General features: G+C 32.1%; 3 protein-coding genes across 3 annotated transcripts in view; 1 reads left to right on the plus strand and 2 right to left on the minus strand.

Moving 5' to 3' along the window:
- The window catches only part of LOC134693198 (SUZ domain-containing protein 1-like), a 260,322-nt gene that overhangs the window by 63,945 nt on the left and 176,138 nt on the right, over positions 1-20,239 (minus strand). The window lies entirely within an intron of this gene.
- LOC134693397 (guanylate cyclase 2G-like) lies at positions 866-19,741 on the plus strand. Its single transcript, XM_063554194.1, has 5 exons — positions 866-1,294; positions 2,373-2,534; positions 16,018-16,116; positions 18,817-18,908; positions 19,550-19,741. The coding sequence occupies exons 1-5, from the start codon at positions 949-951 to the stop codon at positions 19,667-19,669; spliced, it is 819 nt and encodes a 272-aa protein (XP_063410264.1). The 5' UTR covers positions 866-948; the 3' UTR covers positions 19,670-19,741.
- On the minus strand, positions 11,808-13,704 carry LOC134693112 (uncharacterized). The gene has a single exon (XM_063553821.1). The coding sequence runs from the start codon at positions 13,455-13,457 to the stop codon at positions 11,832-11,834; it is 1,626 nt and encodes a 541-aa protein (XP_063409891.1). The 5' UTR covers positions 13,458-13,704; the 3' UTR covers positions 11,808-11,831.

Consider the following 20,239-nt stretch of genomic DNA (forward strand, 5'->3'; position numbering starts at 1 on the left):
ATATTTTCGCAGCAGAAATAATGTTTATGTTACAATTAATACCTTTTTGCAAGGAATCACGGATAAAGTAAGAAACTTATTCAACACAAAGTTCAAACTCTCTAATATGTGATGACCTTCAATGGATTTGGCTATTCAATTTTATATTCCTTCGATCATTTCACCCTCATTTATAAAGCAGCAGTAGAATACCGCTGTTCAAAAGTCATTAATCAGTTTAGAGAAAACAAACCGGATAGCCAGCTTAAACCTAGGGAAATATTATAGGTTTCTTATGTTTGGATCTAAACGTTCACGATATAAACTAATTTTAATATAGAAATATGTCGGATGAACCTTGAATCTATGAAGCTTTTTTTGAGTGATTACCGTTTCATGGTATTGTAAATATAATTCATGTGCACATATGTATAACGTTGCATACTTATACCTTTACGTAATTTTTATCAAGACAAAATAAACTTGTTCCCTTTTAAGTGTGTTGCCTTCTGACACGAACATGAAAGGATTCATTGTATTAATATTGAACATGTAAATCTGTCAGAAAACAATAAAATTGTACAAAAGATTCATATGGTTCAAAAAGGGGCGGAATATACATAATGAAGAAGCCATATCCATACTCATAAGTCAAAAGAAAACAGAACGATAAAACACTATACAATATCTAGACAAATAAAAAATCTTGAATATTATATAGACAAGAGTTCGTTAAGTCATATACGTGTTGCATCAAAAACAATGATAACGAATGAACATTATTGACTTACAACATGTATGCTGATTGTCTTATCGGTGCATTAAATATGCTTTGAACCTATTCCGTTCTAATGTGAGATTTATATACTGTTTCTTTTTCAGGAAATTATTAGATCATTGGCAGACCATATAACGTCACTTCAAAAGAGTTTAATATTTAACGTGATTGAAATCATTGGAGTTGTAATAATGTCTCCTATCATTATTTATCTTGTGTACCGTCTCACAAAGAAACTTCAATCGTTTGCAACATCGCTCAAACACAAAACTGCTGACTTGGAAATTGAACGGAAACGTTCAGAACAACTTCTTTATCAAATGTTGCCAATTGCAATTGCTAAACGAATGATGAAAAATTTATCAATTCATCCAGAACATTATGATTCAGTTACGATTTATTTTTCCGATATTGTTGGTTTTACGACTATTTGTTCCATGAGTTCACCAATGGAAGTTATAAACATGTTGAATATACTTTACATTATGATAGATGATCGTCTAGAATTGTTTGATGTTTATAAAGTCGAGACTATTGGTAAGATAAACATTTGGAATCCAAATATAGATGAGGGTCCCTTGCATACAGTCTTCAATACGGAGCTTTTGCTCACACCGAACAGCAATCTGTAAAGGGCCTAACAATTAACACTAAGAAATACTGTACATTAACTTGAAATTTTAGCTAAAAAGGACCTTATCGAACATACAAATGCTTTAACTGAAACTTCTTTTGTATATTAAATTATTAAATATGATTGCCATATAAAATGAAAAACTTTGAATGCATTTAACATTTACCTTTATAAAAATCATTAGAAATTGCGAAACTTAAGTTATGAAGTTAACATATAATTGACCATCTACACCAACCATCCTACATCCGTTTTCGTTTCTTGAATGTGTTGGTATGGTTTCGGACATTAATTATAATGTGTGATCTAAGCGTTCAAATCATTTCTTTTTCGTTTCCTAACTTTATTTGATACTTTTTGTTCAACTACATTATCTGCCTTTTCAGTTTAAATGCTTTCAAAAAGGTAACATTAATGATTTTCATAATCTTAAGTATAAGATTAACTTACCTTAGTTTATCAACATACATGTTTCAGTACTCTGATTTTATTTCATACTCAAGATTGTGCACGAGAACACTATAGCACACAAACACATTTGTGTCATAAACACAGAAACATTGGAACACTTAAATGACAAATGCATGTACGTTTCTAATTTTTAGTTTTGATAAAAAAAACAATGTGAAGAACCTCAACCCCAAAATCATCCCCACCCCTACCCCATCACCTACCTCATACCCCAACCCTCGTCACTCCCCCCATTCCCACAAATAAACCTAGATAATAACAAAGAAGGTAGTACTAAAAAAAATCAACAAAGCTCTTTAAAGTATGACGTCGAAAACACAAAGAGTAACACACTCACGTACAAAAATAGGATGAGAATAGTAAGGGGGCCAATTATTGAAGAAGTAGCTGGTTCCAAATTTACAAATCGATTTCAGGTTTTCACATCAGACGAACAAACACCCTAACCTGAATATTCCGGATAGCAAAATGTTTTAACTAAGTATATTGATAACTTAACATGTGTTACAGGTGATGCCTATATGGTAGCGTCAGGTTTACCCATTCGAAATAAAGACCGACATGTGTTAGAGATAGCATTGATGTCTTTAGATATAATGACAGTTGTTAACCAAGCGACAGTACCTCACATACCCGAGGAGCATTGGAAACTTAGAATTGGCATTAATACAGGTACGTTTTAGCAGTGATTGTTTTATGTATCCCTTATATATATTGAAATCTAAAGCAGAAAGATTTGCATAGATAAACAGGAAATTAAACATATTGTAATAATATAGGTGTAAACGAACTAGTGCCTTTTACAATTTTTCTGAATATTACTTTTACTGTTTAGTCGTTTTATTGATATTCATTTGACGTGGTTCAGTATTAGTACATTCCGTCATTGTGCTATTGTTCAATGATTATTCTCTTATTCCTGTCTTTCGTGTTTGTTAATGTGATTAGTCTATATGCTTTTTTTTTAGATTTCTTTTATACATATATGACGTGGCTCTGTACTTATACATCCCGACGTTGTGTTATCGTACTATGGTAAATTTGTGTATTATTGTCTTTAATGGTTGCTAATATGATTGGTCTATATTCCATTGTGTTCTTCTTCGTCACAGTTTTGTTTGTTTTATAGTGATTATGAGTTTAACATAATGTTGAGTGCTGTACCCCTATGTTTGACATTTTTACCTATTATGTTTATTTGTTTTGTTCACACATCGTTGTCAATATAATCGAATTTGATGCAACTGTCATACAAGTGAGAGGTTTATAAAGCTTTAAAACCAGATTTATTCCACTTTTTTCTTTATAAGAAAATGTCTGTACCAAGTCAGAATTTTGACAGTTGTTATCCATTCGTTTGATGTGCTTGAGCTTTTGATTTTGCCATTTAATCATGGACTTTCTGGTTAGAATTTTTCTAGGAGTATTATTGTGATATTACTTTTTACATTCTTTTCTAATTAATATAAAATGGATGAGGTAAAATAATCATTCGCCTTAGGCATTGATCATTTGGTTAAATCCTATCAAAATAATTTAGGGAACATCGAATATGATATTTTAAATTGCAAGTGCACAATTCGACCTCATTGATTCCATACCAGTGTGACCTTCTATTGAACTAAACATTTCAAAATACCCTGAAATATATATACGTCCGTCTAAACAAAAACGAATCAAGAGATGAATGATATGTTACACGTTAATATGTATCCTATCTGATGTCTCGAATCGTTGTCCTAAATGTTTATATATAATCTACTAAAAACCTTATATCCTATCACAATACCAGATTGATGTCTTTTATTGGCTCCAAATTACAACAGATTTTTTTCTATACCCTGTAGTTTTTTTGTTTTTTTGTTTGTATTCAAATTACTCAGGTTAAATACACTGTGATATATAATAACAACATTGTATTTGAGTTTATTTGATAAAACGATAAAGGAAATATCATCAAATAAGGGAAACGATAGATTAAACCTGTCTCGACTTCTTTCTGAACAGGAAACGAATGATTCCGTGCATTTGCACATAACATGGCAATTACGAAGTGTTTCTATAATTGGAACGTTTAGGCTTGAATACCATTAATTCACCGCTATTAACATGACCGTACTAGTCTATGTATTATACTTATCAATTTGTCAATTCTCATAAAAGAGTCATAAGACATGATAAAAACTGTCACAATTTCGTGATGGCTTAACCATATTATCATATAAATTGTTTTGTTTAAGTTCAAGAATTTAAAATATTAATATATAGCATGATATCAATTACTATATGCGTGAATGTGAGAAACTATCGTTATTTTCCCTTAATCAGTTCCACATTATGCCATGACACTGGACTATTTCAGAAACGTATATAATTTGTCAGTACATGGATCTGAATCGTAAATTTAATTGAACCTAAAATGGGCAGTACATACGTACCTTGTCATTATAAAAATAGTCATGATGTAACTTGAATAACAACGAGGAATATTAATAAAAACTGCAAATTGCAGATCGACACATATTTCATTTATGTTTTTTTTTTAATGTTTATCGTTTTGTAAAATGAATTAACATTAATATTTCGACAGGTCGTTTACGACCAAAGTTCACATTTTGGTCATATATGACTATACCAATATATATGAACTAAAAGTATTTATGTGCTATGTGTCAGATTTGTTTTTTGTTCATATTTTTGTACAGAAATTTGGCAGTATTGATTTTGTTTGTATTGTTTTACATTTGTCGTTTCATGGCCTTTCAAAGCTGACTATGCGATATGGGCTTTGCTCATTGCTGAATGCCGTTCGATGACCTATAGTTGTTAATATATGTTTCAGTTGTTATCTTGTAATTTACAATTTGCAATCATACAACATATTGTATATATATACACTCCGCCATAAGTTAAGCACCACTCATATTTTTATCAATAAAAAAATTTCAAATCCAAAAATTCAATATTTTTGAATAAGAGTTAATCGTGTTGACATTGGTTAAATACACTGTAAATATTGTGCAGTATAAACAAAATAAAAGTTAAGGTTTTTTATGCTTTCTGTTGTGTAAAGGGAACTTTCAATTTTACGTTAAAACAAAAAGTTAAAATCCCTATAAAATGTTTTAATTTGTTGATCATTTTCATTTATTTCAAATAATGATACAGTTTTGAACTTTTTGGAAAACAATCAAGTATACATTTACTGTCAATTAAGGTTGATATAGTCAATATCGTGTATAGCTTCCGAGCTTACGGTAGATTCAATACACGTCTCCTCATTCCTTACACAAGTCGTCGTAGCCTATACAGTGGAAATCTCTGCCATTCCTGTACCAACGCGACCCTCAATTCTGTTAAGTTTACGGCCGAAAAAGTCCAATACATGTTCAATTGGGTTCATGTCAGGTGACATGGCCGGCCAAGGAAAAGTGTTTATTGATTTGGACGTCAGTTATGTGTTGACAATTCGTGCACGATGAGGTCTCGCATTGTCATCTTGAAAGACCGGTCTATCAGCTAACGCGTGATTTTCAAAATGAGGCGATACAATGGTGTTCAGGATGTCATCCCGGTTACTTTGTCCATTTAGGGTACCGTGAAGAACAGGCATATCAAGCTCACAGTCATGGGAAATTATCCCCATACTGTTACACCGCCGCCACCGAAATCTGCTGTACCAAAAATGTTATTGTCCCGATATGCGGTGTTTCTTTCCTCCAAACACGTGTTCGTTGACGGGCTTCAGCTAGAAACGACTTTCATCGGACCAGTGAATTCTTCTCCAGCTGCGTAAAGTCCATCGGCGATGGTTCCTAGGCCACTGAAGTCTTGCTCTACGGTGTCTTAAAGTTAATTTCGGGCGCTTTATTTGCCTCCGAGTCCTTAGACGGAAACAATGCAACCTACATATCGCAGTCCGCACACTTACTCTACCCCCAATAGGCCAAAGTCTACGAAACTGATCAGCAGACGAAAAAGGTTTCAATCTTGCTTGCCGAGAAAGATTTCTGTCTTCTCTGGGAGTAGTTTTACGTGGTCTGCCTGCTCTAGGGCGGTCTTCAACTGACCCTGTCTGTCGGTATCTCTGCACGAGCCTGATAATCACAGTGTGGTTAACACAAAAATGGACCGCTATTCTACGGCAACTTAGACCTCTATTTGCCATACCTGCAACTTGCCAGCGTTCCGCAATACTCAGTTTTCGTCTTGCCATTTTAAAAGTTTGATATTAATGGCTAATTCAAGTGCGAAAGGCAAGTGCTAAAATCATTTGTGTTTAGTCAAAAACAGTAACGCGAAAAACAGACAAGACAGGTTGTTATAACTGGTTTTGAACAATCAAAATGTAATCGATTTACATTTTACCTGTATCCAAAAGTTACCTATTGTTTACAGGTTTAATATATAGTATTCTTTTATAAAAAAAATAATAAATAAAGTAATTATTTAGAAATTAAATTGGGTGGTGCTTAACTTATGGCGGGAATTTATGATATAAATCTCGCCAAAATTTAAACAACACCTGATAATTTTCTAGAATCGTTTTTTTTTATGAATTCATAACTAACCGAAATATCTATGGATTGAACTGAATTTGTGTTTTTAAAAGATAACATATAGAATTCGATTTATATCCGGTGACAGGCAGGCCAAGGAATTGTGTCAATTGCCTCCTGCCGCAAATATTCTGAAACAATGAGTTCTCTGTTCGGTCTAGTATTATTGTCCATGAATATCGGTCTAGTTGAAAATTGTGATTATCCAAATGTGGCACAACAATATCCCTGTTATGTTACCGCGATGGTTTTGAACCGTCATAGTCCCATCCTGAACATAAAGGTCCATTTTGAAGTCGTACAAAAAATAACCACAACCTGCCAAACCCTCACCACCAAATGCTGTAGTTCCAAGGATGTGATTTTCCCTGTATGTTGTATTTGGAGGACTCCATAGAAGCATGCGCCCTTCGATATGATGTAGGAGGAATCTGTCCTCTTCAGTCCAATAGACTTCAAGCCACTTGCTAAAAATCCAATTTTGGTGACCACGTGACCAAAGATGTCGAGTCGGACGATGTCTATGAGACAGCATTGGTCTTTCGACTGGTTTACGGGCACGCAAATTGGATAAATGTAGTCTGCTGTTAACACTCTCATTTTATTGCATGCAACTTGCAAGGAAAAAACTTGTATATAGCTTTAGAATACCTGTTTTTAAGGTACATAGAAATAAAATGTATATATAAATGCTTACATGTCGATTAAAAATAGATTAACAAAAAATATGGAAACAAAGCAGTATCAAATTTAATTTTAAAACAGAAAACAGAAGCAAAACAGTTAGGTGCTGCTTTACTTTTGTCGACGTGTATGTATCTATTTGTAAAGGTTTTATTCGATCAATGTTCACAGTTTGTTTGTCTTATTACGTTCATTCATTTTTATTTTATGATCGAATTATCTTTCATATTCAGAGTAATTACCGATAAATCTTATTGGAACGGTACCTGCTATGATAAGGTTGAAAAAGAATTGTATCAATTTCCTCTTAATTTATTTCACACCAGGGTCTTTTTTAAAAACATCTGTCGACTTTCATTTGTAATTATCATTTTACTGTACTTACTTGCAGGTTCTAACAAAACATGCCAAAGCATGGCTAATCTAAAAAAAAAGTTAATCATGACTTACGTTAGTAAAAAAGCGCACATTTTATCTCTTTTTATTATTTATTCGAAAAGTGTCTATGACGGATATCGTTAAGCTAAATCAAATTTCGGTATGCAACACTACATATAATTTTGATTTTGCGGAAATAAGTCGAATGAGAACTCAAGTTTGAGTCGACGATCGTTTTTACAAATAATCATATAATTCCACAAATATTTAATCACAATCAGCTATATTCCACAAACTAACTGACAGGTCTTATAAGTAAGGAACAATTTGCAAATGTATGCAAATAAATCTTGTGCTGTTTGAAGTTGTTAAAACATGTCAATTGCAAGTTGACTGACTTAAGAAGTTAAGAATCACTGAGGAATATTTTGCTAAACATACTTCGATATTTACATATATGCATAGTAAACCGAAAGTATTTCAAAGTAAAGAAACACATGAGTCGATTCATTGACCATTTCAGTAGACTATAAACCTTTTTAATCTTTTTAACCTTATATTGTTTTTCTATTGAAGAAGACGGAAAAAAATAATTAAATAGATAAAAAGTAATATAATAAAAAAAAAATCCAAGAGAAATTCAAATGGAAGTTCTACAATGGCAAAACAACATTTTTAAGTAGTTGCAACGAAAAACGGATATAATGTATGTCATGTATATTTGCACATTCGGAGGGGGTTAAATACAAGGTAAACGAAGGTTGGTAACTTTTCTATCTTCAATAAATTCACATATGTCAGCTGTTTACTGTGAAGTGTATTCATGTATTCATGTACATATTGTGTTGTGATTTGTTGTGTTTTGTGTTGTGGTATATTAACCCGACGATTGTAATGCCCTTTGGCGCAATCTGGGGGAGGCTCAAGCATCTTCCAAATTTGTTTTAGCAAGATCATGAATAATTTTGACTCTATTTATTAATTGATCTATATATTTTTCTGGAGATTGAGTGATTAATTCTTCAGGTATTAAAGCTGTATCTATCGGTAAAGGCATTTCTCTTCCAAAGATCATATAGTAAGGTGAAAAACCTGTAGACTGAGTACAAGGACTCATTCTAAATGCCATCATAATACTTGGTAAAATTTGCGGCCAATTTGTTTGTTGCTCAGAGCAATACGCTCTTAAAGATTGTGCTAATGTAGAATTTGTTCTTTCACATGCTACGTTACTCTGCGGATGATATGAACTAGTAAAATGTTGTGTAACATTGAACATTTTGCATAAAATGTTGACAAGTTTACTTAAATTACTTGCATGTCTATCGGATACCAAATATCGACAAGCTCCGTATCTGGTAAAAATTTCAGAATATAAAATGTTTGCAATTTCTTCAGCTTCTTGAGTTTTCATTGGAAAACTTTCGCACCAATGCGAGAAAGAATCGGTTACTAACAAAATATATTTGTATTTTTCATTTGAAGTTGGTAGTCCCCCTAAAACGTCCATGTGAAGGCGAACAAAAGGTCCTTGTATTGGTAATGATTTTAATGGTGCTTTTTTCGCAGTACTGTCTTTTTTCATAGTTTGACAAATTTGACAACTAGTGACATAATCATAAACATTTTGATACATTTTCGGCCAAAAGTATCTTTGTTTGATAGCTTCATAAGTTCTTTGAACACCTAAATGTGAACCACCTGCTTTTTGATCATGAAATGATAATAAAATATCATTGCGCAATGGTTGTGGAATTGCTACTTGTTTTATTAATTGATGTTTTGAGGTCCTAGTCTTTGTTCTAGGTTGAAAGAAATGATACAAAGTATCATTTAGAAGTTCATATTGACTAGTTTCATATGGTATTGCTTGTGCTCTTTTTTTATCATCTGGTAAAGTGTCGTTTTGTAAGAAGGTGATTATTGGTCCAAAATATGGGCACTGTTTTTGTAAAGATGAAATATCTTGTAAGGAAAAGATTGGAATTTCTTTTTCAGAATTATTAATCTGTTCCAAAGTTTCCCCGGGATAAATGAAAGTAATTTCAGTTAAAACTTTGGTTTGTTCTGGCTGTTTTTCATAAGTTCGTCTGGAAAGCGCATCGCAGTGTTGGTTTCTCGATCCCAAACGATGTATAACGTCAAATTTATATTCTTGTAATTTTAACGCCCATCTTATCAATCTTGAATTTGTATGTTTTATAGTTTGTAACCATGTCAAAGCTTTATGGTCTGTGTAAATAGTAAATTTGTTAGTCGCAAGATACACGTGAAAATACGCGACTGCTGATACTAGTGCTAACATTTCTTGTTCTGTCACCGTGTAATTTTTTTCTGCCGGTGTTAAAGCTCTACCACCGTAACCAATTACATGTTCTTTTTCATCCTGTCCAAATTGTGATAAAATATAACCTATTGCGGATCCCGAAGCGTCACAAGATACAATAAATGGTTTATTGAAATTTGGGAAATTTAAAACTGGAGTTGATGTTAAAGCTTCTTTTAATGTATCAAAAGCGTTTTGACAATCCGTGGTCCATTTAAAAGGAGTATCTTTAGTAAGAAGTCGATTCAAAGGTGATGCAATTTTGGCATAACCCTTAACAAATTTCCTATAATAGTTGCATAAACCTAAAAAACTGCGGACATCATGTTGATTGTTTGGAATAGGAAAAGTTTCAACAGCTTTTGTTTTAGAAGTGTCGACTTTTATACCTTCTTTAGAAATTATATGTCCTAAATAAAGAATTTCTGATTGAGCAAAATCACATTTCTTTGGTCTTAGTTTTAAATTTGCCTGATTTAACCTTTGAAAAATCAAGTCTAAATGTTGTAAATGAGATTCAAAATCTTCAGACCAAATAATAACATCGTCAACGTACACTAAACAATGTTTCCATGTTAAACCTCTTAAAACTTGTGTCATTAAAGATTGAAAACTTTGACAAGCATTATTTAAACCATAAGGCATTCTCTTGAATTGATATAAGTTATCATGAGTTATAAACGCTGTTTTATGCTTTGAATGTTCGTCCATTGGCATTTGATAGTAAGCAGTTGTCAAATCAAGTCGTGAATAAATTTTGGCATTTGATTGGCCTATAGCATCAAATACATCGTCTAATCTAGGCAAAGGATGTTGCTGAAGAATTGATTGTTTGTTAAGTGCACGAAAATCAATGCATAGTCTCCATGTGTTATCTTTTTTCTTAACAAGGACAATTGGCGAGCTATATTCACTAGTTGATGGCTCTATTATATCATTTTTAAGAAGTTCTTCGACTTGCCTTTGAATTTCTTGTTTAGCAGCTGGCGATGTCCTATAAGGACGAGTTGTGACGGGCGGGGCATTTCCGGTATTAATTTTATGTTTATAGACATCAGTTTGACCTAATTCTTGTAAATTGGTTGCAAAAACATTCCTATTTTGGTTTAAAAATGATTTCAATTGTTGTTTTTGTGGATCTGTTAAATCAGCTTTTGATAGATCAAATTGAATATCTGTTTGATTTACTTTAGTTTGTACCGAGTTTATATATTTACTTGATGTTTTATTTGTAGACTTGTCATCGTCTAAAGCAAATATATTATTTTTATCTACATCATTAAGAGTAGCTAAAATCAAACCTGATTTTAAAGTAATGACCTCATTTGTAGGATTCAAAATTTGTAGGTAACATTTGCTGTTACAATTTTTGATTAAACATCTAGCTGTTAGAAAATTGTACTTTGAATTTTTTAATGGTTCTAACAAGTAATTTTGATTCGGCAATGCCTGAGACAATCTAACACAAACATTCATAATTGTATTAGGAGGGATTTTTGTCTTCCTATAGACCCTAGCAAAACCTGGTGTTACGCTTACTACATTGATTGTAACTGAATCTTTAATCAAAGATAATTTGTTAGTATTCCAGTTTAAACAAACACTTTTTTCTTTGCAAAAATCTGTTCCTAAGATCATAGAATGTCTTAAAGCTGGAATAATATAAAAATTTTGAGAAAGTATTACTCCGCCTATTTTAAATTTTAACTCAATTTGACCTTTAACTGGGTAAGTAGCTCCACCTGCCCCAACTATTTGCTTAATGTCTGATTGTAATAAACGATTGCTTGCATATATCGTTTTCAAGAATGTTTTTTCATTAATAGCAGATATTGTTGATCCGGTGTCTAAAAGTGTTTTAATGTGAATACCACCAAAATATACAGGAATAAGACATTGATGCAGATCTGTAAGAAATTGTTTTGTTTGCTTTTGTGAACTTTCGTGATTTGAACAATTGTTTTTAACTTTGTTAAATTTTGTATGCCTGTCCAAAGTAGAAATTCGAACAGGCTTGAATTGCTATTGTGGTTGCATTCTTCTGGTAGATAGACAGGCTGTTGCAAAATGTCCCATTTTGTTACAAAGTTGGCAAGTTGCATTTCTGGCGGGACATTGGTTTCTATCATGAGAAAACCTATTGCAATATAAACATCTACGAGATGATGTTTGTGATTGATTTTGAAATCTAAATGGTTGTCGAAAATTTTGATTAACGGGATAGTGTGGAGGCATCCTATTGAAATTTTGACGTGGTTGTTGATTTTGTGGAGCCTTATACCTATTTGATGGATACCCAGTATGATATGGCGTTCTTGGGGTATGATAAACTGGCTGTTGTACATAAACGGAATTTTGAGGAGGTTGATAAGATTGATGTTGGGGAGTATCTGGAGTTGTACTATTTACATTAATAGATTGTATATGTTCCTTTAGCGAATGAATTTCGTTTAAAACAGTTTGATTCATAGAATTTACAGAATTTACATTTGAATCAATAGCTTTTTCTGCCAAATTTGCAGCATGCCTAAATTCTTCAATATTTTTAGGTTCCTTCGTCATGACTATTGTTTTTAAATCAGCCCTTAAACCATTCATTGCTACGGCTAGCAATATATCATCAGATATATTTCTATTAGTAGCTAATTTTAACAACCTAGATAAGAAATCTAGTACAGACTCATTTCTTCCTTGATGGGTTTGTAAAATTGTTATGTCCAAAAGATGTTGTTTATCTTTAAAACGATCTCTGAAAGCAGCGATCAAAAAATCAAAATGATGTTTTTTTGAATCGGCCACTGTATCATACCAAATTTTGGCGTGGCCTTCTAAATGAAAAGGAAATGACTCTGCACTCTTTTTCTTTGACAAATCGTAAAAACTACAATATTGATTAAAATTGGTTAACCAAGTTTCCGGATTTTGAGTAGTGTCACCTTTAAATTTTTCAATTTTCAAAATTGATGACATATTATAAATGTTGGTAGGAGGTTGTGTTGTCCTACCTTGGAAATGGGCTGTTGCTGCTGATGCTGGTCCCGCTACTGCTCCTGTTCCTGGTCCTGGTCCTGGTCCTGGTCCTGGTCCTGCTACTGCTACTGCTCCTGGTCCTGGTCCTGCTAATGTTAATGCTACTGTCCCTGGTCCTGCAGCTGTAGTTACTGGAACTGTTGTGGATGTTGTAGCAGTTACTGTTGAAGGAATTTGTGATGTTGTGGATGTTGTAGCTAAAATTGGTAGAGTAGGATACAATGATGAAAAATGTTGTGGCGTTTGAAGTAAATTTGAGGTAGGTGCCGGTTTTTTAGCAAGTGTTGATGGAATAGATGGCCGGCGTACAATTGATGGTCTTAATGGAGTGATACTGGATGGCAAAGTGGGTTGTCCTGTCCACGACGAAAGAAAGTTGTTAGAATGAATAGGCGATGATTGAAAGAAAGGCTGGTCTTCAACGTATGGTATAGTGGTGTCGTTATCATCAACTGGATACGATGGTGGGTGATCCGGTTTGAAGCTTATAACGTTGTCTGGTTTTTTTGTGAAAAGATCTAAATTGTCGAAGGCTGATTCAATATCGCATTGAATTTCCTGATGGTAATTAGCTGGTGTTTTACCTTGTTTGAGTGGTTTTTTGCTATTGTTGAACATAGTCCTCTACCATATATTGTGTTGTGATTTGTTGTGTTTTGTGTTGTGGTATATTAACCCGACGATTGTAATGCCCTTTGGCGCAATCTGGGGGAGGCTCAAGGTAGTAGGCCGGGACAACAATGGCAAAGAAAAACCAAACTAAAATATCAAGAAATTCGCTATTAATTAGTATTTGAAACATCACAATAATTACAATATAATTTCACAGTACAAATTTAAAGTTAAAATCAATTAAAACAATAATAAAATACTATAAACAATTGAAATTAAATATATTATAATAACAATAGTAATGAATATTTGATTATACCTTTGATATTAAAGTATTAGTTATTCATAAACTTGTTTCATTTTTCCAAAGTAAATTTAAAAGAAAAATAATTTAAATGAAAATTATTTTCAGAACTAAGACACTCACCTAAAATATCAAGAAATTCGCTATTAACATTATAGCGGCTTGATTACTTTATATACTAATTTGTGCGTGTCTTGAGACTTAACTTATCTATTATCTTTATCTGTAATTATAATGCCTACATGAAGTTGACCATTGTCCATAGTTTATGACATAATTTGTAAACCTTTATCAAACAAAATTAAGTAACATTTGTACTATCAGAAAGTCACTTAGAACAGCGTGACATTTACTTGAAACAAAAGTCTATTTGTTGTTTCTTATGTTCACCAATTAAACATGAAAGTTTGACTTTAAAGTATATAGTAGTTAAACAATAATTGACTATAAAATATTTTACACAGAAGATTCTACATGTATTAATTAGTAACTATATGAAATCAAATAAAGTACATTTTTCTATTACAATATACACCAGAAATTAATGCACGATGATGTAGGAATTTTTATATACTGTGATGTCATTTAGCGCAAAACGAGATAACCAACATTTAAAAAGCTATATAATGAGCACATGAACCCTTCATTATTTTGTTAACAATGTTTATGTATTGCTGTAATAACTTTATTCTAAAAAAAATACACATTTTTGGTAGATTTTTTCCATAATCTTTTGTATTTGCAAGAAGAATGTCCACGATATTCATTACCAATAATTGTATGATTCATAAATCATTAATAGTATTTTAATTCCCTTAACGTAGATACCCATAAATTAGGGGCCATAACAAATAAACGGTGATAAAAGCTCTTTTTTTGGAAGGGATGATTTTAGATAAAACATACACATTTTAAGCTGCATGCAATATCTCGAAAAATATTAGTTCATGGAGGCATATTTATCTTTGCATATTTCGATAGCAGTAGTTAAGTACTAAAAATTTATGTCTGTTTGTTTTGAGATTGTAACAACGTGATGACTGTCGTAATCATATTTTGGCTACTTTACCGATCATGTCTTTTTTTCACGCATCGTTGCAAACATAACGGCATTTAATGCGACTGTCATACAAGTGATAGGTTTAGCGCTACAAAACCAGGTTCAATCCACCATCATTTGAAAATGTCTGTACCTAGTTAGGAATATCGCAGTTGTTTTCCATTCGTTTGATGTGTTTTATTATTTGATTTTGCCATTTGATTAGGGACTTTCCGTTTTGAATTTTGAATGCAGTATGTTTGTGAATTTACTTTGTATAACCTATTCCATAGATATCACAAATGACTTGTATTTTTTTCTTATAACTTCGGTAAGTACAGTTTTCAACGTCGATTTTTGCGACCTAAATAACAATATGGTCAACTACATAACAAAAATTCCACATCATGACAACATTAGTCAATTGTTATTTAGTTAACCGTTTTGCAGTGGCCATATTCACACTTTATAGCATTTGTCATTACCGCTGAAACTGAAATATCACAATCACTGAGGTTTTTTTTATAAACACAGAACATTGATTATAATGATAGAGATACGGACGTGATGTTACATGTCCATTTTTGGGGAAATCCATTTACCAATTTAAAAAATTTAAAGAAAAAACGGGGCTATTTCTACTTACTTCAATGCCAATAATTGTTGATACCATTGTCAGAGTTGTCTTGTAATGCGTCCATTGTTAAAAAGATATATAGAGCAAGTGCTGTGGCACTTGCAAGGTAAACAGGGGTGTCAGAATTTATAGTATAGCCAGCAAAAACGTTATCGTTATTTAGTTAACAAAAAATCAAGTACGCTATAGAACATAAAATATAACTTTTATATCATAGCCATCAAAATACATTGTATTTCCTATTTTATAACTGAAAACCGAAAGATTTGGGTAAATGTAAATACGTGTTTGTTTATAAGATATTTGGTATTTTTGGAGTTGGGACATGCAGTTTGGGGTTTTCAGTACAATTTCCAAGAAAATTCACGGACCTTTTCCTTATTATCCTCTGCAGTAGGAGAACCTACATCGCACTGTGCAGGACAACAAAATTAAAATGATGATTTAGCCTTTTTTTCACACAAATCAGCCATACAAAAATATGGACGTTTTTTAAAATTCCCCATATAATATAAAATATCCGCGTTTGCCGTACCAAATGTCAATCGAGCTATCACTGATGAGTTTTCTTATACTTATTGTATAGGTTCTGTTGTTGCTGGAGTCGTAGGAACTAAAATGCCACGGTATTGTTTGTTTGGTGATACTGTAAATGTTGCATCCAGAATGGAATCAACAAGTAAACGTGAGTTTTACATACTGTAAACTAAGTGTTAAGATTATGTTGTAAATGTGGAATTATAAAATAAATATAATAGTCGATCAATGTCCAACTAATAGTTTTATACATCCGAAATGTTGTGTTTAATATGCATGTACTCTTGTTTTGTCGTTTGTTCATTTCTTTCCTTTTTTTGGGCTCTGCGTCGAAATTTTTTTTTCGACAAAAGAGTAAGAATGTCCCTTTATCACAACCAGGCTCTCTTTTAAAACGTACCCTTCAACAGAATAAGTAATCGGGAAAAAAACAGTTAGAACTAAGTTGTGTTGCATCTCCTGTTATACGTTTACACATGTGTAGGAGCATATAATTACCTTTAACTTTTCAACAGTTATGCCAATGATGTGAAGAAATTTTACTAATACTTCAAAACGTTTAAGTGATAAAGAGACATTATAATTTGTTTGAATCAAAATTAATTCAGGAAAAAAAAAATCTTTATCGTTTCTCATAAATTACTTATATATATGCATAGTACATTTAAGGAAAATCAAAGATCAGCGAAAAAAACGTTACGAGTTAATTGACTTACATCTGAATAGAAAAAAATAACCTATTTAACTTTCAAACCTATTAACCAACGTCGCTTCCTAACACAAAGGAACAATACAGCTATATATATCGATAAAACAGTTGAAGACAATCGGAACCAGTTGGTTGATCTTACTTTGCAATCTTTGATGTTTAATCATATACAAGAAATTAAGTCGCAAAGATTAAAAAACGACAAATTGAGTCATTTGGAGTTCGGTATTTTTACACAGAAACTAATGAATAAAGATTTTAACCCAAAAAACATTAAACATATGACGTGTTGAGCTCTTTTGTGTTTCGACTATCATTTTTAATAGCACAATTTTATATCGTTCGTGCTTTGAACTTGCATCGTAGGTTTTCTGTAATATTTTCAGATTAATCAAATGTAAACATTATGAACAATGATTGCGTACATGAATTAGGTGTTAAACTTGAAAAGTTCAATTGAATTTGGAATCAGGTAACACGAAATATCACATCAAAAACGACTCGGTTGAGGTATAAGTAGGTGAAATAGATTGATTGGGAGCCAATAAAACAAATAACTTGATAGGCATTTCATGTATTTATGTTTATCGTTTTCACTACAATGATTTGATACCGTCTTTCATTTCGATTCAAATTAGTTTCAAAAAATGTAAACACAGTGGTACAAAAGATATTCTCCACTAATAGATCTTTTAATTTCGGCGTATTTTAGTGATAGCTAGATTCGAATAAAAGAACTCTGCAACTGGATATTTCTCTCCGTCATTTAAATTCAAAAAGAATTTTGCGTTTTTATATTCCAAATTTTTCAAATGTCATAAACCTTTAAGACACACTCTCAGACAATAACAAATAGGGTAAAGTGTGCTTATATATTGACCTTTATTTACACTATCTTATATTTTGAACGATTTTATCGGAGTTACACCTCTTTGATGAATATCTGAAATAAAATCTGAACTAATATAGATTTGTGTTGTGTTTTTTCCCATTTATTATTCTTTTGACCTATAAGAAAAGGGTATCGGTTTAAATTCTAGTAGAATGTCATTGAATGGAACTAATGTGGGGTAAATTGTTATAAATATCTAAAATCATGAAGAGTTAGGTAAGCAAATAGATATAAACAAATTGACGAACTTAGGTTTAACGCATAAATCATTTTCTGCATTAAATAGTTACGGTGACGTACATGTCAATGATTTTTTGTGATACAAACACAAACTTTGTATGCGCTGAATTTATTATTCATTTCACAAGACATTTAGTATTAATAAATGAAAGAATAGTTACTGGCTTCAAAATGCTCAGACTTCTGTCAAAACCGATAGGGATTGCAGTTTTCCTACCCTAGGTGGGTGGTTTTTTATGGGTTATCAAGGCCTTCGTCACAATAAAGCCGGCCTTGACAGAGCACAGTAGTTTCGAAAGTTGTGAAAAACACCAACCAATTAATCAATTTGAATTCTCTGAATTTAAAACATAGTTCAAAAACAGCAGATTTAAGATTTTGTTGTATGAAATAATATATACTGCCGATAAAATCTTTCATTATAGATTGTTAAGACAAGACAACTAAGTTAAATTTCATTTACATCACGCCAAGTCTTCATTAATATCTTTTAGACTCATAAATAAAATATAAACAGTAGACGGACGAAAACGATTACTGTGGATTCATTTATTTTCGTGGGTTCCAATTTTTGTGGATTAAGGAAACCTACGTATTCGTGGATATTTAATTTCGTGGTTTTGCAGAAGTCTGCATACAAGTCTATAGAAAAAAAATTATTCGTTGGACATTTAATTTCGTTGTTCACCTGTTCCCATGAAATCCACGAAAATTGGTATCCAACGAATAATAATGAATCCACTGTACCTAAGGAAGCCCAAACTAAAAAAAAAAGAAAAAAAAGTCCAAACAAGATGATTGAAATGATTTCAATAAAAGACTATATCATGTATATAGAGAATGTCATATTCTTCTCGAGGAGCTTTCTAGATTGAATTTAATGGATGGTCAATCTGTTGTTCTCCGTTATTCTAAAACTAATAGAAAGACAACAAAAAAATCGAATAAGTTTACTGTTTAATCGAACCTAGTTATAATGTATATAACACATTTATTTTTCTCCATAGCATGTATGATTCAAATGTCACCAAGTACAAAGACAGCATTAGAAAAGTTTCCACAACTTTTAATACGTGAACGGGGTGAAATGACAATAAAGGTAATCTTAACCGGATAAGTTAATGTACATACAACCTATTATTTTAATGTTATGTCGTAGTAAGGTCTCTCTCTTACTGCGTTAATTTAAGACGTGCTGCAAGGAGGAACAGTAACAGAAGTTGAATTTATTATATTAGATAATGCAAGCTTTTTTGTTATTGCACACACGATTTTTCTATCAATAAAAATGACTAGAACAAATGTTCACGGAATTTGCAAAGAAACATGCAGCACATCTGTAAAATGTCATTAGGACCATATTTCTTATTTATATGATCACAAATACCCACTAATTTACTGCATAATGATGACAAAACCGAAACACATTCGCTCTCAGTTATGATTGTAAAGGGAAGAAAGGACAACGACTGTTCAAAGAGAGAGACAAAAATTCAAATGCATCAATTTAGATTAAATAAACGGACACTATAAATAAGATTAGGAGACAAACACACATACAACAGTCAACGTAAGACCAGGTTAATGATTTATCCTTCTGACTATCTTAATTCGAGCGCAACTGATGAATCTTGTGTTAACAATTTAAATTAAAAGTCTGGCGTACTAAATAATAAGGCAAAAAATGGTATGACCTTTTACACCCTGCTTAGTTTACATGTAACTGTTTCTTGTTTACAGGGTAAAGGAATGATGAAAACATATTGGCTCATTGGTCAGCGGAATGGTTATAAAAGTCCAGCATCAGAAAAGGTCCTCTATGAACAAGATTCAAACTGGTGCCAACTCGCAAATGTATAACTATGTTTGAAATGAATGAACGAATAAACAAATTAACGATGAATGAATGAATAAAATGAATGAAATGAATGAAATGAAGGAAATGAATGAAAAATGAACAAACAAATGAAATAAATGAAATGAATTAATGAATGCATGAATGAGTTAATTAATTGATGACCTAATTAATTAATTAATTGTTTAAAGACATATACAGAGGGTTTGTTGAATACTTGAATAAACGAATGGACACAGTGTTCTCCTTTTTCACTTATTATCCTTTTATGACGATTATACATTTTAAAGTCCTGTTCATATTTATCACCGACCCTCATATGAGGGGTAATCTTTCAATGAAATGACTATCCCTTTTATGAGGGGTACATTTAAAGAGAAACAGATGAGGGGTAACCTCTCAATGTAATGACTATCTCTTTTAAGAGGGGTACATTCAAAGAGACGTTGATAGTGGGTCTCTAATGGATAGAAACAAGTGCCTATGATATGGACAATCTTTTAGAAAAGTTGTATCAAATAAAACGATTTCCCCCTTTTAAGATAATAAATCTAAGTTTTTCTTTATCTTTTCTT

This window comes from Mytilus trossulus, chromosome 12 (genome assembly GCF_036588685.1).
Source record: "Mytilus trossulus isolate FHL-02 chromosome 12, PNRI_Mtr1.1.1.hap1, whole genome shotgun sequence".
Classification (NCBI taxonomy): Eukaryota; Metazoa; Mollusca; class Bivalvia; order Mytilida; family Mytilidae; genus Mytilus; species Mytilus trossulus.

Coding starts and splice junctions, on each gene's coding strand:
- LOC134693112 (XM_063553821.1), bottom strand. CDS start 13,457: ATGTTCAACAATAGCAAAAAACCACTCAAACAAGGTAAAACACCAGCT.
- LOC134693397 (XM_063554194.1), top strand. CDS start 949: ATGTCTCCTATCATTATTTATCTTGTGTACCGTCTCACAAAGAAACTT. Junction 1,295..2,372: donor TTATAAAGTCGAGACTATTG/GTAAGATAAACA, acceptor CATGTGTTACAG/GTGATGCCTATATGGTAGCG. Junction 2,535..16,017: donor TAGAATTGGCATTAATACAG/GTACGTTTTAGC, acceptor CTTATTGTATAG/GTTCTGTTGTTGCTGGAGTC.